The 26,223-nt window shown below is 36.8% G+C and overlaps 2 protein-coding genes across 2 annotated transcripts; both read left to right on the top strand.

The window, feature by feature from the left end:
• Positions 1–5,544: 5,544 nt before the first annotated feature.
• On the top strand, positions 5,545–13,574 carry LOC116259686 (probable leucine-rich repeat receptor-like protein kinase At1g35710). The gene is made up of 11 exons (XM_031637567.2): positions 5,545–5,805; positions 6,693–6,840; positions 8,016–8,087; positions 8,727–8,798; positions 10,428–10,499; positions 10,617–10,760; positions 10,891–10,971; positions 11,811–11,882; positions 11,960–12,031; positions 12,282–12,353; positions 13,191–13,574. Exons 1-11 carry the CDS (start codon positions 5,715–5,717, stop codon positions 13,279–13,281), a joined length of 987 nt encoding a protein of 328 aa, XP_031493427.1. The 5' UTR covers positions 5,545–5,714; the 3' UTR covers positions 13,282–13,574.
• A 4,579-nt stretch (positions 13,575–18,153) lies between these two features.
• LOC116259058 (probable galacturonosyltransferase 14) lies at positions 18,154–25,997 on the top strand. Its single transcript, XM_031636661.2, has 6 exons — positions 18,154–18,769; positions 19,616–19,671; positions 19,819–19,974; positions 23,573–24,160; positions 24,493–24,795; positions 25,158–25,997. The coding sequence occupies exons 1-6, from the start codon at positions 18,559–18,561 to the stop codon at positions 25,440–25,442; spliced, it is 1,599 nt and encodes a 532-aa protein (XP_031492521.1). The 5' UTR covers positions 18,154–18,558; the 3' UTR covers positions 25,443–25,997.
• The last annotated feature ends 226 nt before the right edge of the window (positions 25,998–26,223 follow it).

Raw genomic sequence — 26,223 nt, 5'->3', positions numbered from 1 at the left:
TTCCTCCGTCTTTTCCCCTCCTCCGCTGGCCATCGTTTCAATGCAACAAATCTCGACTGTGACATGCATTAATATCAAATTAACACTTGAACCCCGGGAGTAAAATGATTCCGGTTTTTATAGAAGCTTCCAAGAAAGTTCCATTGATATATTTCAAACCATTGGGCCATATATATATATATATTATATGTGTTTGTGTGTGTGTATACTGTCCATCTTGAACTTCGTTCAATCATGGCTGCCCGATGCATTGTATTAGGCAGATATAATTAAACATACTTAATATTATATATATATATATATATATATATATATATATATATATATATGAAACGTTAGGTCGAGAACGAAAACCGAACCTTTTAACTTTTTGCTAAAAAGTATTTTAAATACTATGTAAACATCCTAATGTATTTATCAAAATTATTTTGATATAAAACATGTTTTTATGAAAAGGTGGATTCTTCTATTGTCAAAATGTTGACGCTATGGTAGTCATTAAAATTTTCTTATTATAAATTCTCTATTAAAGTCTAAAAACTGATCAACTTAACATATGGTTTGCTTCAACTTATTCTTAATACCATATTAGTAAAGGTTAGATTGTAAAAAAAAAAACATCTTAAACATCACATTTAAACAATCTGGTTTTAGTCTTTGACCTAATGGTTTGGTTTCTATCAATTTCCCTATATATATATATATATATATATATATATACACACACACACGACAAATTGAAGTTTATATATATCCCTGGTCTATTTGCTGTGTAGAGCAGATGCAGATTTAAGGTCCAAACAAAAGGGAACCACATGATGCCTAAAAGTCTTTCTCCAAAAAGGGGTCTACTTGTCTAAATAAAGACCTAATTAACAAACTGTAGACATGCACCAACAGCTTGAATAAGCCCTCAAAACCTAGTTTGATTTTGACATATCCTGAAAGCAAGTCCTTTTTACTGACAGTTGTTTATGGCATCCAAAAAATGCTGCCATCCACTTTCAGATTACAGACAAAAAAAAAAAATGTTTATGGCAGCTAGCAACAAAACCTAGATAGGGTTTGGTGTGAAACAGCAAAATATATATTCTTAGATAAGACATATATAACTATCTAGTAGGAAATTACTTAGACACTTGTAATTTTCTATTAGGCGACGATGGACTTTAGATGTCCATTGTGCGTTCACAGTTCCACCGACATTTGCTTCATCGACGACCGCCTCAGACGTCGGTAAAGCTTTTACCCACACGTTTCCATGTTTTGCCAATGTTTTTCAACCGTCAGAGAAAGTTTGGTTTTTTGTAGTGAAGGTTGTCACCGAATAGAATACAGTATCCACATATGCCGGTCACGCTTATTCGTGTACTTATCTTGGCAGTTTTTAATTAATTTGATTTGTGAGTAAAAAGGCAGATAAACATGAACTTCATACAAATATGGGTAAGCCTGGGCATCGGGCCGGCCCAACACCCTAAACTCAGGCCCAGGCTCAGCCCCAGTCTACCCCAATTAAATTTTAAGAAAAATATTAATAGTAATAAAATATTATATATATATTAATAAATAAATATTTAAAAAATTATCGAGCTGCCCGGTGTCCTTTTTTTTGGGCCCAGCTGCCCAGGCCTCGACTCGAGTCTGGCCGGGTACCCGGTGCCCAACCTTCAATACGCGGGCTTCTTTTCAAGACTCAAGCTTGTGTTCCTTTTATCAATTCCCACTTGATTATTGTTATGCTTTATCTACTACTTCATTAATTTGATCTACTCAGATGTTTAGAAGCAGCTATGCAAGTGTTATGAATTTGTTTCAAGAATTAGAGTAGATTCATGGATTATTTCATACATATGCCTCAATCTTTTAAGTCAGCTCTATGGATCTGGTTCCAATCTTTGAGTCATGTGATTCATAAAACACAAAGTGTTCATGGAACACTCAAAAAGTGTATGGAGGTTTGGTAGCTGAAATATTACTGCCTAAGGATTGTTGCAGGTTAATGAAATATTTATGAAACACTTATAAATGTTTCAGTTGCCAAACTACCCTTATTAGGGGTGGTTAAGCAATGTGAACAAATTAAATATAGTTTTTCATGAGCACGTCTCAATCTTTAAAGCAGATTCATAAAACAGTTTGTTATTGTTCTCATTACCAAATGATACCTTACTAATTAGATTTTAAACTACTTTTTTGTTTTCCGGATGTATCTTTGAATGTAAATTTATAGTATTGTATAAGTTCAAGGTCAACTTAAAATATTACAAATGGGCGGTGGACCGACCGTTGAGGGCTACGCCACATTTTAAGTAGACTTTTTTTTTCTGTCACTGCCTTCAACCAGGGCGGGCAGAGCCAGAAAATTTTTTGTATTAGCACTAAATATATGAATAATAAATTTTCAATTGATCATGGGACAGTAGCCCGGTTCTTGTGAGGCTGTCACATATATAATTAGACCTAAGTTCACCCAAATTTCAACACTAAATCAAGGTTTCAAATTGTGGGTTGTCTCCGCACCTACCTTCAACTGGCGACTGCCATGCATGTTTTCTCCACTGCGTCAACCTCTCTCTTACTGCTTAGTTTCGTGCATGAACTTTTTTCTGAAATTAAAATTATAATTAATTTATCAATTAGAATAATGTCTCTGCATTCAATAAAAAACTGTCAGAAATTCCTAGATACTACTTTTGCATTTTTGCTAAAAATAAGTTACTAGTTTAAAAAATATAATTTTGAACTAATTAATAACGATATATTTACATAATTTAACTATTGACTCTTGTCATTCAAAGGCCTTAATTCCAACTCCATCGCAACGTTTTTGGACTTTGTCACCGGAAATGGTTTGAGTTATTTTGGGACCATGACATCTCATATGCAGAAATGGCCAAACAATACTTATGTTCGTTTATATATATATATATATATATATATATATATATATATATATATATATATATATATATATATGTATTAGAGATGATACTTGTGAAAAACCTTATGAATCTATTCATCTATTCTACTCCATCTTCTTTATTTGACACAAATATAAATTATTTGACATATTCTTCTATTCTCAATTATTTTTATTTGATGCAGATATCAACAGTTTGCATTTATTATATGACTTCATTAAAAAAAAAAAACCAGAAATTGGTCGAGCCGGCGTCAACCCCTTGCTCTTTCTTTGTGGTCAATAACTATAGACGAATTGTTTCTTCATAAGTTTTTCAGCCATATGCTAATCACATGTGTATTCTCGCACTCTCGTCACAATATTAACTCCATTTGTGAAATTTAAGTGAATCGACCAAATCTGCTAATTGAATGAATTAATTGGTTTGTTTCAGGTAGCAATTCAAAAGAATCAGTATAAAAAAAAAACTGATATAAAACGTCATGAAAAACTACCAAAAGTAACAAAAAGAAAATACTCCATGACACATGGACGCTTAATTTGTGTCGATTGATTATTCATATGAATTATTTACCACTAATTTGATCCGAATTAGTCGATCTACACTGCTATAGTTCATTCAAGTTTCGATACAGCCCAAGATCTTGAAGGCAGAGGAACGATGAAGCTTTTGAGTAAGCCTGGGCCGCTCGACTCGAACCTGGAAAATAGGACATCGAGCCAACCCAAAATGTCATCTGGGCAGCCCAAGTGGGCTCGATAACAGTTTTTTTAATATGTATTTTATTATTTTTTATATATAATTATAATATTTTATTATATTTTTAATATTTATATATTATTTTATATTAACAATATATATTTTATAATTTAATCAGCCCGGCAGGTTCAAATTAGGGTTTTGGTTGTCAAATTAGGGTTTTGGTTGTCGGTTAGGTCTGAGCCCAAGTTTTTGGTGTCGGGCGGGAGCCCCGATGGCCAGACTTACCAAACCTTCTGACTTACCCGACTTACCAAACCTTCTGACTTACCCGAAACCCTGTATCGTTAATCGAGTAGGTCTCTTACCGAACAAGATCCATATCCATAATAAAGTTATCAATATTCCAAGTTCTTTATTTTTTGAAGAAACCAAATTCTGAGGCCTTTTGGCCAACCATTTGCCTTTGTCGGTGCCTTTTTTCTTTTAATATATAACCACAGAGCAATTTCTGACGCCTTTAAACGCATTAGTTCGGTGATTCGGGTCTAATGGGACCATATTGGTTTGGAGGGTTGACTCAGAGAAACCCACGGGCCCAAAGCCGTCCTATGTTGGCCTAACCGAATCGATCTCACTTCTCCGACTAAAATTGATTAGTCTTTCAAAAAAACGGATATGAAAAAAAATTAATATTTGAATAAGAAATAAATTGGATTCGAATTTAAGAAATAACATTGGATTGAATTCAAATTTGGATATACATCAATATCTTATTAGATTTAGATCGAGTTTAGTTTAGTTTCAAATAAATATCATATATCCAATGTATTACAAAGTCAGTTGGATAAAGTTTAAATTCAGATTTGGATTCGGATGTGAAAATATGGATTTTAGATTCTATTCAGATTTAGATACACTATTTTTAATTTGTATCAAACCCGATATTTAAACATTTAAAAAAATGAACATGGTTAAGAAGACATTTGATTTGAATCGATCTATTAACATCTTTATACTCCGTACTGTCATAGGTTTTCACGTAATTACTTATCATATATAAAAACTCTAAAAAATAATATTTTAGCTTCTGTCAAAGTTTACAAACTTTAATTCGATCCACCTCATGACTAGTGATGATTCATGTTTTGAGTTTAATTTCTAAAAGAATGCTAAGGGCTTTAGACTATAACACTATAAGATGAGGGTTTAAAGTGAACTTACGTTAACTTGAGAAGCCAAAATAATTGACTAAAATGTAAGAGTATAATTTAGTGACCTATAATAATAGGTAATGTTGAAAAAAATTGCAAATAATGTTCTGTGCTCCTTAGATTAACGAAAATCACTTTTATATTCGAGTATTTTTTTTTTAATTTAAAAATGCCAAATCTATTTTGTTTTATGAAACGAAAACAGGTAAACTCGAAAATAGAAATTCCCAAAAAATTGATCGACTGAACTGCAATTTCTCATCACGTTGCGAGGTGTTTTTCTCGTCTCGTCTCGTCTCGTCTCGTCTCGTCTCGTCTCGTCTCGTCTCGTCTCGTCTCGTCTCGTCTCGTCTCGTCTCGTCTCGTCTCGTCTCGTCTCGTCTCGTCTCGTCTCGTCTCGTCTCGTCTCGTCTCGTCTCGTCTCGTCTCGTCTCGTCTCGTCTCGTCTCGTCTCGTCTCGTCTCGTCTCGTCTCGTCTCGTCTCGTCTCGTCTCGTCTCGTCTCGTCTCGTCTCGTCTCGTCTCGTCTCGTCTCGTCTCGTCTCGTCTCGTCTCGTCTCGTCTCGTCTCGTCTCGTCTCGTCTCGTCTCGTCTCGTCTCGTCTCGTCTCGTCTCAGTCCGAGTCGATATTCGATGTTCGAGCGATTCTTCCCTCTAGTGGGTGTCACTATAAAATCGGGATCCACACGTATTCGGATCTTCCCTCGCTCCCTCTCTCTCTCTCCGCGTTCTGTCTGCTTGCTGCCGCCACGTTTTGCTCCTTCCGATCCTCCATTACCGTGAGGAGAGGGAGATCCATGCTTCGTAGGGACGGAAGTTAACTCCAGTGCTGCGCTACTACTCTGATTCTTCGAAGTGTTTGGCCGGAGATCCCGATGGGGTCGTCTTTCCGATCTGTGTTTGTCTTCCTCCTATTGATCGCTCTTCTACTCCGTGCTGGTCACTCAAAGACCCTAAAAAGAGACGGTAGATCCCGATGCATCTCTAAATTTTGATTTACTTTTTTGCTGTTTAACGTCCTGTTATGTCTCTGAGATTTGTTCCTTGTCTCGGTGAGAGAGACATGGAGATCTCTTCATCGTGCGGTTCAACTGCTTCTCCGATTACTGAAATTTAGGAAAAAGGGATGAGTTAGGGAAAATGCTAGAATTCCTGGTCGAGTGTTCTTCTCTGTTTTTAGGTTTTCCTTCTTTGCATTTTCTGCTGTCTCAGTATTATCGTAATGTATGACTCTCGAAGCATGCATTGCGTGAAGCAAGACTGTTTTTTGTTTTTATTTTTCTAATTTTCGAGTGGATTTTATCCGGCTATATCTTGACCGAGCAATTAGAAGAAATTTGTAGATGAACTTCAGTTTGTCGAGTAATTATACATACTTGTTGAATTGTCTAAATTTGGCAATTTGCATGATAAAATGCTTGGATTTGTTAGTATGGTGGCTGACGAGCTGTGCTTCTTCCTCTATCCTTTTTTTTTTCCTTTTAAGGGCTAAGCCGAGCTTCTTCCGGCAAAATAAATTAGCACATATTCTCAGTGTAGAGCAAAACTGTTATCACTGTGGCTTAACGGATTAAATCTATTTGGCTTTTTGTTGTTTAGTTGACTGGTTATATTTTGTTTTCCGGAAGACATAATGTGAATCATTTTGGTTTCATCGTCCCTCTCCAATTTTGGCATTGGAAGTGCACATTAATTAATGCTTTTTTGCTTTATATATAAAGATGTTGCTTGGTTTTCATAATGACAGTGTTCTGTCTTTGTAGAATGTGGATCTAGACTTCTGAAATAAAATCTCTGGATTCCCCTTTGAATTTTGTTTAATAACATAGTCGCAAATTAATGTCCTGTTTCAGTGAAAGCACTAAATGAAATAAAGGCGTCTCTTGGCTGGAGAGTCGTGTATTCGTGGGTTGGAGATGATCCTTGTGGAGATGGAGATCTACCAGCATGGTCTGGTGTCACATGTACCGATCAGGGAGATTACAGGGTTGTGACAGAACTGTAAGTTGGTTACACATGAAAATCATTGGCGATCTGTTTGACAGTTAGCAGATGGCTTGCTGATCAATTTTTTTTTTCTTTTTTCTTTATAAGTGATGAAGCATATATTGGCTGGTATGGCAACTTTTTCATTCCAAGAAAGTCCACATTTAAAGCAGTACAGTTAGAAACTTGATTTCATGTTTCAACTGAACTTTAATGAAAATTTCCCTTTTCAAATTCCCATTGTCTTTTCTTATGGGTGTCTGTTTGAGCTGCCTTTGAAATATAGATTCTTTCTTCTTTCATCTTTGTAACTTGTAAGTACAGCGGATATGTTTAGCATTGAATATAATATTCACTTTCTTTTTGTTACATTATGGTTTTTTTTTCTGTTGACCGAAAGGAGTTGAGTTTAAGACCGGGCACTCATTTGATTTGCCTACTGTTAGACTAGACCTATTTCTATTGATATTTAAAATGTTTAAAGAAGATCAGGTACTTGCTATTGCTCTTGGTGTCATTCCTCTATTGATATTGCACTTAGAAAGTTTCCTTCTTATGCTTGTCTCATTTACATACCGATATACGATCTTTATATTGAAAAATTTAAAAACACACCTAAAAAAAGACAATAATAAACAAGGCACCTAAAACGCACCTAACTTTTCTATGATTAACCGAGAGGATTCATAAGATTATCTTCGAAATTTTAATTATTAAAACAGGATAAAGGTACCTTTTTACCCTTTAAAAGTGATATAAAAAATATGCCTAACCTTTATAAATACAATTAGTTTTCCTTGAAAAAGGTTTTCTAATGTTAACGAAAAAAATCACATAATTATTTTAAATGTTAATAGAAAAACTAAGTTATTTGGGTATAATTACTCATGTACTAATGTTATTGGATATAGTCAAGAAAGCTACTACAATCTGAAAATTACAATTTTGTCTTCATTAAAGGTGTTTTGGTATTTAATAAGATCAACCCAAGCCTAGGTTAGTAATAACCTAGGCTTAATAGGAAAATGGTTGTTTTTTTATGGATGGTGGAAAAGTTAGCTATCTTTTTAACAATATGAGAAGACTAGGTTTGATTGTTGCCAATTGTTTAGGCTGTTTTTGAAAATTTCTCGTATTACGTAAAGCCTTTTGCTTGTTAACCACTTACTGATTTTATTTCTTTCCTACAGGGAGGTATATGCAGTTTCTATTATTGGACCTTTTCCTGTTGCTGTAACCAACCTTTTGGATCTCACAAGATTGTAAGTACTACAGTTACCTCTTTTGTGTGCTTCCTTGTTGCTTATGTATTAAGTTCTCCTTTTTTTCTTGTTCATGTCTGAGGATATTTTGTCTTTATTTGCTTCTTGCTTCTCAGATGTGCCTTTTATACTAATTTTCTTCTCTGATAGACTTTGTGCTAACTAGAATATCGGTCTTCTGAACTAGGAAGAAATTATTTGTCAAAGAATTTCCCTTTTCACTGTCTTGCTTACTTCAGCTTGATTACCCTCCTAATGATACTTTTCGACTCTTCTTAATTTTCTTCTTTTCTATTTTCAATGAAATGTAATGTTTTTCAACTTGCTTAGCTGAAGTTGCACGGGATCATGCCTTGATATTTTTTTTCCCCAAATTTCTTATTGTATTCTTTCACATCACCTACATAATGATGGACAATGTTAAGATATTGTTTGATACTTAATAGCAAGTTGAGGGCCCAAGTAGAGATTTGGGTCTTGCTGTGTATCATTATGCAGTACATATATAATGTATCCATTGGATTCAGGAGTCATAATTATGCATTTGCTTTTCTGTGTGTTTTTTGTGATGTTTACAAGGATGTGGTTTTTATTTTTATTGTCCAATGCTGAGCATTTTTTTATCTGTATGGTTAACAGGGATCTTCATAACAACAAGCTGACTGGGTCAATCCCTCCTCAGATTGGACGGCTTAAGCGTCTGAGAATATTGTAGGCTTTTGGACACTCTCATGCTTTAATTTGTAAATATTTTCAATAAATCAACAATCAAAATTGCAGCTGCTCTTTGAATATTTTTTGAAGAATTCTCTCTCTCTCTCTCTCTCTCTTATACACACATCACACACCCTTTCATCACTTGATAGTCATGTAGATTTAGTTCTTTCTGTAATTCAGCATCATTTTCTTCCTTGGAACTTGCTGTGTCTCTGTGTTAGCCACTCTAACTGATATCCCCTCCTTACAGTAGAACCCTTGAGAAACCCACGTACACGGCAACCCTAATCCCAGATTAGGGTTTCTCCTCCTAGAGGAACACCCGATATGTTCTGCGATAACACTGTTCTGGTCTAGCGACCCTATTTATGGAGGTTACTGGGTCAATCAAATGGACCCGACCCATGATCCCATATCCGGTATCTAACAGTCTGCTATGGTAGAAGCATAATAGTAAAAAGGCATTGTAGAACTATCTTCATGAACTTACATCTTGCTAATAAAACATAGCTTTTAGGACCATCCAGCTTGACTGAAGCATTACATAGCATGGCCTCATGGCTTTTTTGGGGTTTTAAGCCCTATAGACAACAATTTGACATTGTGAAGACAATTACAAGTTTCACTTGGGACAATTTTAGGCACACAGAATCCCAAGCCACCAATTTGTCCCAGTTTGGGGCCCAACCCTGATTGAGTGAGGATTTAACAATCTGACACTTATCTAATGATAATCTGCTGGGCTAGGTCACTGGCCTTTCATGCACCCTGCCTTAGTTTCGGCTAAAAGCTGAAAAGAATTCCATTGGTAGGTGTAAAAAGTTGGCTATATTCTTTAAGATGTCCATTCATGTTATTGGTGTCAGCAGGAATGGTTTATATTAGTGGTATTAGGTATAGCATTGATGCAAGTAGTAAGAGCAAGGATTAGAAAAGACTCAGAACTATGTAGAATTGGTTGATGAGAAAAATAATTCCCATCTCCATAGACAAGAAAAAAATCATTAAATGAAAGTGAATGATCATCAGTCATCACCTTATATGTGTGTGTGCGTGCATGTGTATATATATATAGTGAGAGGGGGGGGGGGAGAGAGAGAGATTCGTTACTTTTTTTTATTTCTTCTGAAAAAAGTCTCAATAATGAGTGGAGTTCTCCAGATATGAAATAGAAAGGGAATGAAACAAAGAGAAATTTTACATGTAATAGATATTAAATATTCAATATTGGACATGTTGTTATAAGACAAACATTCCATTTAACTTGGGGCTATGAGTCCATGAGTGCAGTATCCGTGTTAAAATGTGGGCACTGGCATCCTCTGAGAATTGACAAGGTAATGTAGTTTATTTCCTTAATCTTGAAACCCATTTTTTCCGCTTCTGAGAACCCCCCAAATCTGTCGGCATTAGATATGAGGACCCAGCTGTATGTGGTTGTATAGAAGCTTCAAGCTACATACACCTTTATGTATATGTCAAGGCTAAACATGGTTACTAGTGATATACTGTATTCTACAATTTCACAAGTTGCATTGTGGTTGCTAATGATTAGCTAGAACTTTCTGTCAATTGGAAATCTACTGGAAGTTGTAGTAAATTGCTTTTTTCTTATTGTGCTAGGAACCTGAGGTGGAATAAATTTCAAGATGTTATCCCTCCAGAGATTGGCGAATTGAAAAAATTGCAATATCTGTAAGTCTGTCTGGCATTCTATACCAAGATTAACGTTGTATTCCTAAAATAAGTAAGTTGATCCAGACATATTACCAAGTCCAGTATATGTTAATTGTCATTTGCTGAATTTGATAGGCAATTGAGCTTCAACCATTTCAAGGGAGAAATTCCTAAGGAGCTTGCAAATTTGCCTGACCTTCGCTATCTCTACCTGCAGCAAAATCGCCTTGTTGGGCGCATTCCACCAGAACTGGGGAATCTTCCCTACCTTAGGCAATTGTATGGTTTAGCATCATTTACTTAGTTCACATTCAATTTACTAGCACTGTTTGCTTTTTAAAAGTACCATTTGCACTGCTGGAATTGCATTATATATTCTGATATAGCATTAATTTTATTTTGTCCTCAGAGATGTTGGGAACAACCATCTTGTAGGAACAATAAGGGAGCTTATACACATAGAAGGCGGGTTTCCATCTCTTCGTAACTTGTAAGTGATGTCTGGGGTACATGGTGTTCTAGTTGCTGAACCTGTTCACACTTTGAATGCAGGATAATAATTTTCATGAAAGGAATATTGACCTATTTGTGCTTGTTTCTGTAAATCAAGTTATTTTTCTGGTGTATCACTTTCAAGAATAGGATGGTAAAAGAAATTGGGCACCGAAGTCCAGCAAAAGTGATGTTCTTCCCATTGCTAGTATTACTTGAAATGTCCAGAAGGGCATTTTCTATCCAAACTTAGGTTTGTATTATTTGAAATTATATATATATATATATATATAGAAAAGGTTCTTTTGACTTGGAAATATGTGAACTGTGGAATCTGATATTGTCTCAGAGCTCATGCTGTTTGCATGTTTACTGAATATGAGGAACTGGTGGAGTGGATGTTATAGGCAATTTATTTTCACGCAACCTGAACATAAAAATGTCCTGTGCATTTTGAAGTTTGAACTTAAGAAGATCATAAAGGAATTAAAAGTTTTTCAGGCCACCATTTTTTGAGCTTTGATAGAACCACTTGCACGGTGGAGTGATGTGATTGAGAAGTAAAACCCACCCACAAGACAAATCATGTTGTTCAGATCCGTAAGGATGTAATTGAGAAATCCTGTATATTTACAGCCAAAACACACATTTTTTCAAATTGCTGCCCTCCATATCTGCACCCATGTGTAATTTCTTTTGTTTGAACCGCATATTGGATAGCAGTTGGTGGATGTTCATTGTTAGTTTATGTTTCTCTGGTTCTATATTTATTCCTTCTTCCTAGAGTTGCACAGCTAGCATTTAAGTTATTATTTTAACAAGTTAATGGTAATATAGGTACCTGAATAACAATTATTTGACTGGAGGAGTTCCTGCACAGCTTGCGAACTTGACAAATTTGGAAATTCTGTGAGTAATACTGCAGTGATGAATTGTATGCATCCTTAATTCCCTCTCTGAAAGATGAACTGGGTACATGTTTGCAGGTACCTCTCTTACAACAAGATGACGGGGATAGTTCCTGCAGACCTTGCCTCTATTCCAAGATTAACTTATCTGTATGTCTGCCTAGAAATGTGGCGATAGATCAAAATTATTTTTGGGAAATCAGAGATTTAGTACTTGATTGTGTTCTTCTCATGTGCAAGTTTTCATGCTGAACCTGACTATCCACTTGCTTTTATAGTTAATGGAATGACTGTATAATGTTCTATTTTCTTTGGCTTAGTAAAACCTCACACAAACTGATTTATCTGCACGATCCATAACAATAAATTATTAATACTTTTTTCCTTTGTATTATGCCAGGTACCTGGATCATAATATGTTCACAGGAAGGATTCCAGATACCTTTTATAAGCACCCCTTATTGAAAGAACTGTGAGTAATTTTTTTTGTTGTACTTGTCATGTGTGTTAGCTTAGTTCCACCTGTAGAAAACTTGCAGATATACTATACATATCTGATTGCAGTTTTTTGAACTGGAAATGCCAATTTCCATATGTGAAAAGTACAGGCATTTCTTTATGAAAAGCAATAGAATTTGCAAATATGTAAATGAGTGATTGCACTTGTACCAATCTTTTCATATCTTACCAATACAAACAAATGGAACTTGATGTACATGGTTGATATACAAAAAGTACTCTCTGATATTATGTCGAAAAATGATTTTCTTTTCGGTGGCAATACCTCTTCTCATTTTGTGAACTCAATTGGATTGGTAGCTCGTACTAAGAGCATCCATGCTGTGACTTTTGTTTCTTATAAACTCAAGTTTTGTATCACCGTTTATTCTCATATTTTTTTGGAGTAGCTACCGAAATTTCAATTATAAACAAAATCATTATTGAGTTTGAAAAGGTTTTCATTTAACTGCATTGTTTTGTCTAATTTAAGCAGTCGAATGTGCATTTTCAAGCACAAGGCATTCTCCCAAAGTTAAGCCTGTTTTTCAAAATGTCTTTTGTATACGCTTGCTTGCTTTTCCTGGGTTGTCTTTTTATGTTACTAGGGTTATTGAATTCAGTAACCCTTGCAGCATGCTCAAGCAACATTAATCTTATGTTGATTCAAGTTATTCTGTGTTCCTTCTTCTATCATTCTACTTTTGATCCGATCTTAGAGCATGCGCTGCTTTAGTTTGTCACGCCCTGAAGCTGTTGTATGATTATCTAAATGAACATGGAAGAGTTTTCTGCGTTGCCTCAAATGCAGGTACATAGAAGGCAACCAATTCAAGCCCGGCGTTCGAGGGAAAGGCATGCATAAGATTCTCGAACTCTCAGACACTGATTTTTTGGTTTAGTAACATTACCTGTTACCTACGCTGGTCCACGTCATGCCCATCTTTGGCTGAAAATCAAAGCCACAACGCGGGTTATTAAGGACGATCTCCACTAAGAAAAATGGAAGCTGGGGAATCCCTCTGCTCAGGGGTTCATCTTTTTTGAGTTATTTACTGTTGATGCATTGTAATATTTGTTAAGATTAGATTAATAAGATGTATCATTCGTAGTATATGCATAAGACACATAATGTATCTACGCTGAGGATTTCTCAAATAGGAAAATTGAGTTCTATACTGTCTTTAGATGCTAATCACGAATCTGCCATGAATGGCGCTGGGCTGGACTGGAGTTGGATTGATGAAAACAAATCCATTATATGTGTCGGTTGAGGTATCATTGCTTAATACTTTTGCTATTGGATATTTTCGGAACCTCACAAATTGTACATGTCTTATTTCTACATTTTTTTTTTTTGAAAAAATGCTTTGAATTTTCTTATTAATTGCAATCTTTCAATGTTACCTCCTTAAAAACGGTTTTGGAGTCAAGCCAATTATCTGTATATGGTTTGAATAACAATTCCAGACAAAAGCCGATCTTAGTAGCAGTGGATTAAAGACCTAGTGGGTACTCTCCATCTGAAAAATGTGAAATGACATGGTTTGGATCTCCCTCTCCACAGAACAATAATGAGAGCATCGTCATTTGCTAGATCATGTACGCTGTTGAATACATGAAGATTTACGGTAGCGAATGCAAGGCAAGTTAGGGGTGGGCACAGACGCGGGTACCCAGTGACGGCTTGCGAAATTTTGGTTCGTGTTGAACACAAACACACACACTCTCTCTCTCTCTCTTTGTCTATAGGAATTAATAGAACATCAGGAAAATAACGTTAATTTCATATTTATAAGTAAAAGATTATCACAGAACTGTAAAGTTAGAAACTTAAAAAATCTATGAATTTATCATGTCATGCAGCCAGGAGCGGAACCAGGGTTTTCTTCAGGGGCGGACCGGCAATCCAACTTTTGGATCTGGATAAGGTCAAACTGAATTCTAATACAAAAAATACATTATGCAATTAAAAAATATTATTTTTTTCAATGTAAAAAAAACAAAAATTCATTGGTTGGGGTGGGGCCATGACCCAGGCAAGACCCCCCTTCCCTCCGCCCCTGCATTCTGCCTGGATGGGTAGTTATGTGAGAGGGTAGTTATGTGAGATATGAAGTTGAGAAAGCAAGAGTTGAATCTAAATCATTGTTGTAAAAGCTTGTGTCGGCATCATATTGTTTTTAAGGTGAGCATAGATAACAAAAAGTCCAAGCATCCACCTAACTCTTTATCCTCTAAAATACATAACTTATATTATAGCTCATATCATTGATGTGTCGGCCCGTTTTTTTTTTTCATTTTATAAATTGAAAAAGGATTTAATATTGTACTTTAGATTGACTTAGAAATAAAAAATAAAAACCTGTACGAGCCATTTATTAGATTCCTTTGGCCTACATGCTCAGATGCCGAGCCTGATGGCATTAATTTAAAATTCTTTGACCACGTCGAGGGGATAAATTAATCATACTAGAGAAAATTGAAATTCAAACCAATGTGTGGACACCAGATCATATTTTCATTGGATCTGATCCAGATCTGACGTTCTATGCACTCAACAGATGGTGCGCCGACATATACGTATACCAAATCATATTCTCATTGGATCTGATCCAGATCTGACCTCGCATGCACTGAACAGATGGTGATCCGAACCACTCACTTAATGGTGGGCATGTAATGCTGCCGGCCGTTTCAAAATATAATTTAGAAGACGACAAGACCTGCTGCCGGCGACCGGCCGGCCAATCCGAACCACACTGTGCTCGTGCAAGGGCTACCCTGCCATGGCCCACCATTTGCCGGCTTGACCCGCCCATGTCCCAACGACGGGCCGCCGGTTCAGAGCATCTCGGCGTTATCTGCCGCCGGTCAAACCTAATCCCGCTGTAAAGACGGCCGTATTGAATCCATTGATCGGACTCCGTCATCACTCGCCTTTCCCCATTGAATTAGTAACGTGTTAGGTTGCCTTTCTTAGAAAGCAGAGAAGTTTCAGGAATAATTGTACCTAGAAGCATTTGCCCATAAATGAAAAGGATGTGTGTGTGTGTGTTCTGGATCCAAGTCACTCAAATCGGAATAGAAGTCATGATCTGGATCCCATTCTGGCCTAACTAATTGGACTTCTTTGAGTTTGGGTTCCAGTTCATGATGCGGTACTTTCTGTCAGATCCATATTTGAGTACACAAATTAAACAAAGCATTATATTCTTTTGGCCTCTTTGCCATGGTCATCCACTGGTTTCCGAATCTCCGATCTAGTTTTGGGCAATACTGGTTAATGTTTTTATTCAGATCTACAATTATCCAGATTAAATCTCACTCGTTTTATATTGTGGTTATGAGAGAAGCTGAGACATTATAATCATGGTTAATAAGGCCTCGAAGTTATAATATGGTGAGTTTGAAAAACACAAAAAAAAGATAAAAATATGGTAAATTTTAAAAATTTAAAAAAAAACTAAAAATAGAAAAAAAATAAAATAAGTGAGAAAAAAAAATAAGATTTGCAACAAATAAAAAAACTATTTGGCATTAAAAAAGCTGAAAAAATGAAAAAACTGAAAAAAAAGGTAAAAAACACATTTTTTCGTTTTAAACATTTTTTTAAAAAACTATTTTTTTTTTAGTTTTACAAGGCCAGTTAATTTATTGTGTTTTTTTTTCAAAAAAAAAAAAAAAGTTCTTTCTGACTACGGTCACTTGTATAGACGTGCGCAGCCCAATGCATCATCAAAGTGTGCGTGTGTGATGTGTGAGACATTTTGATGGACGGATGGCCGGAGGATTTAAATAACTCGTGGTTATGGTTTCGTGACTTTTAAATAAGGAGGAGAAAAAGAAACTATTTAGTTTCCAATTGAATTGCCGCGGTCCTCTGCAAGTTAAAAGACAGTTACCAGCGAGCTTGATGAGATAGCAATGTGACTGTAGTAATTAGTAAACATAATCACACGGCAGTTTCGGGATTTGGGTATGAGCTCTTTTGAGCATTGGATTGGATCAAAGTCCAAATAGAGGATCCAAAATCCATATTTTTGGCCAAGATCCGGATAATCTGATTAGCTGAAGCGAAATGGTGATGGATCCAGCCCTGTGATGTGATTTTACTGGTCTTATAAGGGATGTCGGTTGGTTCTGGAAACATAATGATAGGTAATGTATATATATATATATATAAATATATTAAAAACAAATAGAATTATAAAATAAATAATGTGGAATCATTGTATCAACCAATGGATCGAATCTGTGATTCAAATGGCCAATTCAGACAGCAGTCTCGTGTCTTCAGTTCACATTGGTAGTCTAACGGTTACATATATTCGAGATTCCCATAATTGTAAGAAAACAGAGGGCTGCACTGTTTTCAATGTAAAGCTGCCTATCTTTGTTGAAAAATATGATTAAGAGGTTGATTTAAAATAAGTTGACTATGTCAATTTCGTTCACGCGTACACTTCGTAAGCATGATCTTTGAATGGTTGCGAACTTCAGAGGAAGAGGAAGAATCTAGCTACCTCTCCCCCTTTCATCAATTTTTTTTTTCTTTCTTTTACTTAGCTTGCAGAAGTCCATTTATTTAGTAGTAATTAGCTTCTGAATATCACGAAATTGAGAGGATGCCACAAGTTTAAAGCTCATCAGACTCTTTAAGACATGACAAAGTCAAGGTCGAAGAAAAGGTCCGGATGCAAATTAACCAAATGCATTGAGAGTTAGATTAAAAAAGGACACGGTATAAGAGTAACTGACAAATTTCCTGCAGTGAGTGCCAGCTTTTGTGAACTCGGCCAAAGCTAGGAGAAAATTTTCCAGGTTTTTACTCTTAAGAAGATCTACCAACATGTGGGCAGTGGTGATTTTCTCTCTAGTGTTCTTGCACCAGAGTATGCTTACACCTTAGACTTGGATAAAAGATAAAAGAAAGTTGACCCTTTTCCTTATCTGACCTTTCTCTGCTGGATTTTAAAGTTAAAAGGTCTTACATGAAGAGTAAGCTTTTCCATGAAGAGAACATGGTATCAAACAACCAAACATGCACTCATCTGCCAATTGATTTGCTAAACAAAAATAAAGAGAGGAAAACAAAACAAAGAGGTGGGATTCCCTATCAGAGAAGAACCTACAAAGGTGAAACACACTAAAAGAGAAAAGATTTACCATCTCTCGAGAGGCTTTAGGTCCAAGTCTTTCTTTCAACTGGCTGGGAAAAAATGAAAAGCAGAAGGAAAAGCCAAATGGTTCTTTTCTTGTACTGCTCACTGCTCATCAAGAGGAGATGCACAGAGGAGATGCACAGGTTCCAAGCTTTCCCCCAAACTCCTCAAGAAATCTTGGCTGCCAAATTTAACGGAGTACTGGAACAACAAATTAAGGCCCTGTGGAACTACTGCTCCATAATTATAGGCCGGCAATGATCCAATTTTAGTTAAGCCCCACATTTCCTCCACTTCTCTTTTCAAATCCCATTTGGGCACCCAAAAGAGTTTCTCTCTCTCTCTCTCCAAAACCAAGGTGAGCCCCCCATGTTAAGGACTCTCTCACCAAAGCCAAGGTCAACCCCAAACTTTGTTTCACACGCTCCAAACGCTCTCACCAATCACCATCTTTCTTCCCACGTGCCAACCTGCATGAATGGCTTGCTTGACCCTTCTGCACCAAGAATAAAATAATGATAAACAACAGCAAAATCAGCTTTTGTAAAACCATAAAAGGAAGAGGGGAAAAGGAGATCGAATTTGCAAAATTACCCAAGAAACTCGAGCGATTCATCTCTCTCTCTCTCTCAATGCTTTATCTTAATGACCAAATTAATATCTCTTAAATTCCCATTTGCGCTAAAATCATAACGGAGAGAGGAGAATGAAAGGGCCAGCTCGCACCTAATAAGCTCAGGTTAAGAAATTTGATCCCTCTCTCTTTCTTTCTCTTTCTCTCTCATCCTGCCATGGATGACCATCGACCCACCTGCGATTCCGTCCACCTTTCCGCGTGAAAAATGATCCAGTCTCCCCAGAAGAAGAAACCAGGACGACCCAGATGCTCGTTTTCTCTCATTTGCCATCCTTTGGATCCTCAATCCGATGTCTCTAACTCTGCTTCCCTCGTTTCTTCTCTCTGCGAGAGGGGAGCCTCGGGCCTAGATCTTCCTCGCCTGCTGGAAGAAGACAATGCAGGTCCATATCTCTCCTAGCATGAGAAGCATCACAATTTCGACTAGCAATGGCCTGCTCGACTTTATGAAGATCAAGGTCGCCGCCCGCCACATCTCTTCTCGGACCCTCTTCCATACCATGCTCATTCTTGCCTTCCTCCTGCCCTTCATCTTCATACTGACCGCTGTCGTCACCCTCGAAGGCGTCAACAAGTGCTCGTCCTTGGGTAATTTCTATTCACATACCCATCTTTCGGAATTTCGGGATCTGAATTGTTGGTCGGCATTTTCATTCTCGAGGCCAAGAGTTTCGTGTTTGGGATTTGACATGGATCTGTTTTGGATTACGAAGGTTGGTCGGAATCTTGAGGCCTTGTTCGGCTTTTTGTCGCTGCCTGTTGCACGCGTTTTGCTTTCTTTCCTGATTGGTGTTCATTTTTTTCCTATTAATTAAGTGAAGATGCTGTCCTCGTTAAATTTGTTTTGGCTTTGTTCGCTCGTTATATTTTGTCTACAATGTTCACGAATGATCTTGGAGTCGTTTTTTCCTCCGTTTTTTTTCTTGTTAATATATCTAAGGTTCCCTTCCTACATTAAATGTTAGGAATATGCTCGCAATAGTATTCTGTAATTTAGATCGTTGAACGCATTGATGCTTTTGCAGAGACCATGGCCAGCTTAAATTTAGGACGCTCGGCCGTTTATGCATTCATGAGGTGATAGTGGCACAAGCGTTTCCGATTGATACTCGTTTGCATGGCTGTTGATCTGATTGATTTTCCTTTTCAAATTGGCATATGTATATTCAACTGTGCTAGTTGAGAACTGATATTTTGATATGGCGGTCCTTTTTCATTTAGTTTCTTTCGTTGTGGTTTGGGTCTTTGATAAGAATTGGTAGCAGCCTTCTTATTGGGACATTGACAATAGGTTTTACATGATGCTTGGTTCAAGATTTATTTCCTTCTTTCTCCTATTGAAGTTAAATTCTATAATAGATGTATTAGTTGATCATAAAATCATAGTGCCATGGCTGTAATATAGCAGGCTGACATTTTCCCATTTTATTTCAGACTGTTTAGGCAGGCGATTGGGACCACGGTTTCTTGGAAGAGCGGATGACTCAATGGTGAATTGTCTTCGTTTTCCTTTTCTGTCTTTTTCATTTTCTCGTAAGCATTGTTTCAGAAGCTTTTGACCTAGAAAAAACTTGCTGTTCACGAATCAGGGTTGAGTACGTTTCAGTTTTTCACTTGACCTGCTTTTGGTATTACAGAGGCTTGTTGGGGAATTACATAAGCTCTTCAATGAGGTGATTGCAGAGCAAGTTCCTGATGAGCTAGTAATTCCAGCATCATTTGGTGAACTTGTTACAGAGTTAAGGAGCAAGCAGTGTGATGCCAAGACAGTTGCCATCAAGTTAAAGGGCATGGTACTAAGTGGAAAAATATTTTGTCTTTTTCACTTCTTTATCTTCTTCTATTACAATGCTATGAGAATTCTTTAGTTCATCTTTGCACTGTTTCTTTTCTATTATAGTTTTCTAATTAATGCTTAAGTTAAATGTATGGAAGCTCATAGAATCATAGCAAAAAAAATATTTTCAACTAAGAGAAAGAACAAGTGCATGTAATTAGTTATTTTTGTTGCTTGAATCTGATGTGCAATCATCTGCACCTTGTTTCCATTTTGTCACTTTTTGGGTGAATGTTCTGCAAAATCATTCAATGACTAGTGCAGAATTTGTTATAAACTATATATCACAAAAGATGGCAGTAATTGGTTTCTTGATCTTGCTGATTCTGGATGGTAGTTCTTTCCTTGACTGAAGGTTTTAGTAAAAAGTTTTACAGAAATTGCTAAAGGTTTGGAGTTCATGCAGATATTTTCAAGATAAACAATATCTTGATGTAATATTATTTGTATGGGCAGCCTGGAATGTGATCATTTCATCTAAACATTATGAGCAAATAGAATTGGAGCTTGACAAAATGAGCTTCTACTTCTAGAGCCAGAGGTTAAATAGCCTTAATTTTCATGAGAGTAATTTGGTGACCTTACCTTTACAGTTTGCCGTTTCCCCAGATTGATAAAATGCATGAATGTTGACATGGCCAATTTTTTTTTCACCATCATGTACAGTTTGTGATTTTGGATGATAATGAGTTGCACCTTGGTGATTATGGCTAGCAATTTGGAGATAACCGTAAGTCTTATCTGGTTATCTGTGGCAATAAACATTGTGGTTTAATCAGGAAACAGTTTCTGCTGAAATGCAGTTGTAAACCCTGCCAACTCCTGGAAGTTTGGAACTTCTTTTTTGGGTAATAGATCTTTTCATGCAAATGAAATTATCTGACCAGGTCAGATTATCAATATCTAATCTGAGTCATCTGACCAAGTTTATAAGTGGATGTGGCTACCCCAGTCAAGTGCAAATAGAATGTCTTGGGCTCCCCGGCCACGAGGAAGCAGTTATTCCTTGGTTAGGTTCCTGTCACAAATATGTTGTTGACAATCAGATTCTAGTTAGATCAGTTGCTTGTTTTGGATTGGATGTGGATTAATTTAAACATGACCATAGCAGTGAAGGACCGTGTCTAGATCTTGTTTCTTCAGGAAGCATAGTCGTTGGAGGATTCCAAATTGATCTGTTTCCAGGCTTTCAACTGCTGCGCAGTTCTTGGCTCTTATCCTTTTTCAACCTTCTGCCTTCCATCTTAGTTCAGGTAGATATGAATTGACCAAACAATTTAGGTGATTTAGGTAATCGGAAATATGGGAAATAACTTAATAAGAAACCTCATGGCATAAGTCTTTACCATTATGTTTATGTCATTGTCAATTAAAGAGCTTTTGATGGGATGGTCATCCAATCAATGCATGACTGAAGGGAAGGGAGAGATATGAAACCTCTTGGTCAACCAAGAAATTAATCAGGTATTGCTCTTTGATAATGCTTAGGCAACAAGGTGAAAATGTTAATATGTGGATGATGCTTTCGTAGCTTCTAGCTGGAGAGAGTGGTCATGACATTATACATGCATTACTCCACAAAAGCCAAAAATTTGCTTTATCAGATGAAGTTTAAATGTCGATTTTTATGTCATGATTTTGGTGGTTGAATATCACGATGGTTGAGTCTAGCTTTTATGCAACCTTTCTGATCCCTAAATCAGTGAACCAGGAAGTAGAGCAGGCCAAGTTTTAGAGAACTTCAAACTGGTGGAGAACAAAATTCAGATGGAGTGGCCTTTGAGGCAAATGAAATTGGGACTACATGTGCAAGGATCAAGCCAGATGAAGAATCCTGTATGTGGTGGCAGCTGTGTCACATTGATGCAGGTGTGGGTGCAGGCACTGGTTTGGAGCATTTTGTAAAACTTGGGTGGAGGGACATGGTCCTCCATATACAAAATCCTATTGTTGCTATATATATATATATATATATATATATATATATGTAGCAACAATAGGATTTTGCAAGCACAAATTATCGGTAACTAAGCTGTAAAGATGTACATGTATTCAACTGGTGAAACATTGATAATTTGAAAAATTTGGTTCTTCATAACTGTTATCTTCACATGAACATTATGAACTAAAGTAGAATAAAGATGAGAATAAAAGCGTAGAAAGCATGGGGTTTGGTACCCCAAATCAGTGAACCTTTGAGGACTGATCGAGTTTGATATGGCTGGTTGATGAGAGTATTGATGACGTTGTAAACCATCTGTCTTTATTTAGACATGGATTACAAAGGAACTGCAATTTGTTTTGGTTTCTGGGAAGCTGGAGAATGGAGGTATAAAGCTATGGTAGAACAACTTCTCTGTTTCCGAAGGTTTATGTTAGGTATTAGTTTAAAGTTTGCTGACTTGGCACTATTAAGAAATTTTACAACCCATATTGTACTTAAACTAGTATTATATGATACATCACACGACATAACATATTTGTGAATGAAAATGATATGGTACATCCCTGGTACTAGGTGTAACTATACCATACCAGTGTAACTTATGAAACACTCTCTGTAATATGTTGCAGTACGACATGGGGTGTAATTTACGTTACACCTTGAAAACATGTAAAAGTATGAAATGTTTTTCTTTTTCATTTAAATTTTAAAGGCACATAAAATTCTTAATCTTCAATATTATGGTTGGCGTGAAAGGCAATTTTACACATCTAAAGTAAAAATTAAATGTATGTAACACAGGCACTTCTAAAAGGTAGAAGTAGTCATGTCAATGCGACCGAACAGGATATGTATATATATATATATATATATATATATATATATATATATGTATAGCCATGTCCCTGCACCCATCCTTTTTGAGAATGCCTTGCACTGATGTCCGCACCAGCAGTAACGTTGGCACCCATGTGACATAGTTTAATGATGATTTCATGCAATAAAATAAATCTTTTTCTCATAAAATCCTATGTTTAATCTCAAAAATAGAAAATAAAAATTCAAATGTTGTGACAATAAGTTGCCTAAAGACTCCTAGAAAAGCTTGTTTACAGTATTGGGAGTAATTTAAGTGGGCACTTCTGATTATTTCTAATGAAAGTTTTTTTTTTTGTGGGTAACATATTTTTGTTATTTTTTATGTTTATGCAATTCACATTTTTTCACAAAGATCATTTTTTCCCTACTTTTATTATTTCATATTTTCTGAGTTTTTAATTTTTTTTTTGTGAATTTTTAACAATAAAAAATTGCATTTGTGATTTTTTTGTGTTAGATGACGTTATCTATCTGACTTTGGACCTGTCCGTTATGGGTTATGTCCGTACAACATTGGTTCTAACATTTTTCTTGGTCTGCCTGATACATTTTTTGTGTGAAAAGACAAAGCCTATGACTATAGAAATGTCGGATATGATCTTTAGGCTCTAATAGCTGTTTGATGCTGCATTTTGCTTTTCTCCTTTTTGTTTCCCTTTTCTGCTATAAGATTCATAAATTTGTGACTTTCCTTTCGTTGTTTGATGTCCTTTGTACCTGCTGATTGCAGGTGGAGCATCTAGAGAAGGAGGTCAAGTTGGCAAAATTGCAAGAGTCCCTCTACAAGCATTATGCGGCTACTTCTATCCCAAAGAGCCTTCAATGTCTTACTCTTCGTTTGACCGATGAATATTCATCCAATGCTCATGCTCGAAAGCAACTTCCATCTCCTGAACTGCTACATTCACTTTCTGACAACTCCTATCACCATTTTGTTCTTGCCACTGATAACGTTCTTGCAGCTTCAGTTGTTGTCTCTTCAACTATCAGGGCATCCCAAAAGCCAGAGAAGATTGTCTTTCATTTGATCACTGACAAAAAAACCTATGCAGCCATGCACTCGTGGTTTGCTCTCAATCCTCTTCCTCCTGCTATAATTGAAGTAAAAGGCACTCATCAAATTGACTGGTTGAGCAAAGATAATATACCTGTCCTTGAAGCAGTTGAAAGACATCATGGGATCAGAGAGTACTATCATGGGAGACACACCGTTGAAACCAATCTAGGTGACAATCCTAGGGTGGTTTCTGCAAAGTTGCGGTCCAGGAGCCCAAAATATGTATTGATGCTCAACCATCTCCGTATATATCTCCCTGAGGTACTTTAAAATTAGGTTAATTTTTGGTTTGAAATTTTCATGAGTGTTCAATGTGAGCAAAGTAACCGAGACTTGACAGAGATGTCTGAGCTCACATCCACCAAAACCAATCTGATAGAGGCTTGATGGGGATGGCCAAGTCACACAGGATTGGTATTGGGCTGTTTATTAAACTCTTGGTGCACCCCACTTCGAGTTTATATGGGTTGAAGTGTGTATCTTGTTGATGGCATTATCAAGGGCCATCCTTTCCTTGGTCTAGTTGTTAAATAATGTACTGGAGGAGGTTATATAAGTTAACTGAACTTTTTTTCTTTTTCCATTGTCAACAGCTTTTCCCAAGTCTTGACAAGGTGGTATTCTTAGATGATGATGTTGTTGTCCAGAAGGACTTGGCACCATTGTGGGATATTGACCTAAAAGGTAAGGTCAATGGAGCTGTCGAAACTTGCAGAGGTGAAGACAGCTGGGTTATGTCAAAGCGGTTCAAAAACTATTTCAATTTCTCTCATCCCCTTCTTGCCTCAACTTTGGATCCTGAGGAATGTGCATGGGCATATGGGATGAATATATTTGACTTGCGTGCTTGGAGGAAAACAGGCATTACGGAAGTATATCATCAATGGGTTAAGGAGGTAAGAACTTCCGCCGACATGGCTTAACTAAAATGTTATCAAGGTTAGCCTGATCATCCAAGTCATGTTAAATTGACTGGGAAACTATGATTGTCTCTAAGACTGATCTCATTTTTATGCTGTTCGTTCAGATCATTATATTCAAAAGGTCCTTCATCTTGTAATACAACTTAGAAAACAACCTGTAAACTCATTCCATGTTAGTCATTTTATAGGCAAGCTTTTTTGAGATACACAACTTATGCCATTTAAACCCAACCACTTTACCTTTGGCTCTTGCTTATAGGTATACATGGGCATGGAAAATTAAATCTTCAGTTGCTACGATTGTTGCTTAATTCTGTTAATTGTTTCTAATTCAGAACCTGGAACAGAGCTTGACTCTGTGGCGGCTTGGAACATTACCACCTGCACTAATTGCCTTCAGTGGCCATGTTCACCCCATTGATTCTTCTTGGCACATGCTTGGATTGGGTTATCAACCTGCGACTGACGTTGGTGCTGTGAAGAAGGCTGCTGTAATTCACTACAATGGTGATTTAAAGCCATGGTTGGACATTGGGTTCAAGGAACTGCGGCCATTTTGGTCTAAGCATGTGAACTACTCCAATGACTTCATTAGACACTGTAACATTATTGAAGCATAGCAGTTTCACCAGCGATGGATTTCTGCTGACCTTTCAATACATGTGCCTGAGATGCATTCTTTCTGTGAAGCAAGCTGATGCTGTGAAGCTGGATAGAGCACCCTATGCAAGCCACCATTGTTCGTTCTTGGCACGATATATTCTTTACCATCAGCAACATATCAATTTATTCTCCAAGGCTGATTTTGCAAAATTCGTTCAGAGTATAGATTCTTTTCCTTATTTCTTCGACAGAAGATCGGCCAGAGAACTCTGGATCCGCATGTCCAAAATGGTACATTGATGCTAGCTCTCAAAGTGAGATGCGTTTGTAGAAAGTGCGATGCTCGAAGATGCAATGCAAGCCCAGGCCGCACGTGTGTAGGATGTCATAATCTTTTCTCCGCCCCTATTTTTCTGCTTAATTTTCATTGCACTCTTTGTATCCATCAACACTTTTAGGGGGTCGTGGGGTTTGCTTCTGTTACAAGTCCCATTGATGAATATAGGAAATTTTGAGTATTTTTTCATAACTGATTGGATTGGAAACGTGCGGTTAATTCTTTCTGATTTTCATTGGTTTCGTCTCTGCTGTAGTTTCTTTTTCAAGCATTGAACCCTCATATTTGGCTGCAAGATTCTTGTTCCTGGATTGAACCCTCAAGTTCCTATGAGTTTTAGTTGCACATCACTATTTCCCTTCCCAATTCTCATCCTGACAGAGCTTTCACCATAATCAAACTCTATGACGATAATGAACCTGTTTAAGGTTTTCAATGCTGATTGCTCTGCATTACGCTGG

Source organism: Nymphaea colorata, chromosome 8 (genome assembly GCF_008831285.2).
Source record: "Nymphaea colorata isolate Beijing-Zhang1983 chromosome 8, ASM883128v2, whole genome shotgun sequence".
In the NCBI taxonomy this organism is placed as follows: domain Eukaryota; kingdom Viridiplantae; phylum Streptophyta; class Magnoliopsida; order Nymphaeales; family Nymphaeaceae; genus Nymphaea; species Nymphaea colorata.
Note: the sequence above shows the minus strand (reverse complement) of the source record. Positions and strands in the feature narration are given on the sequence as shown.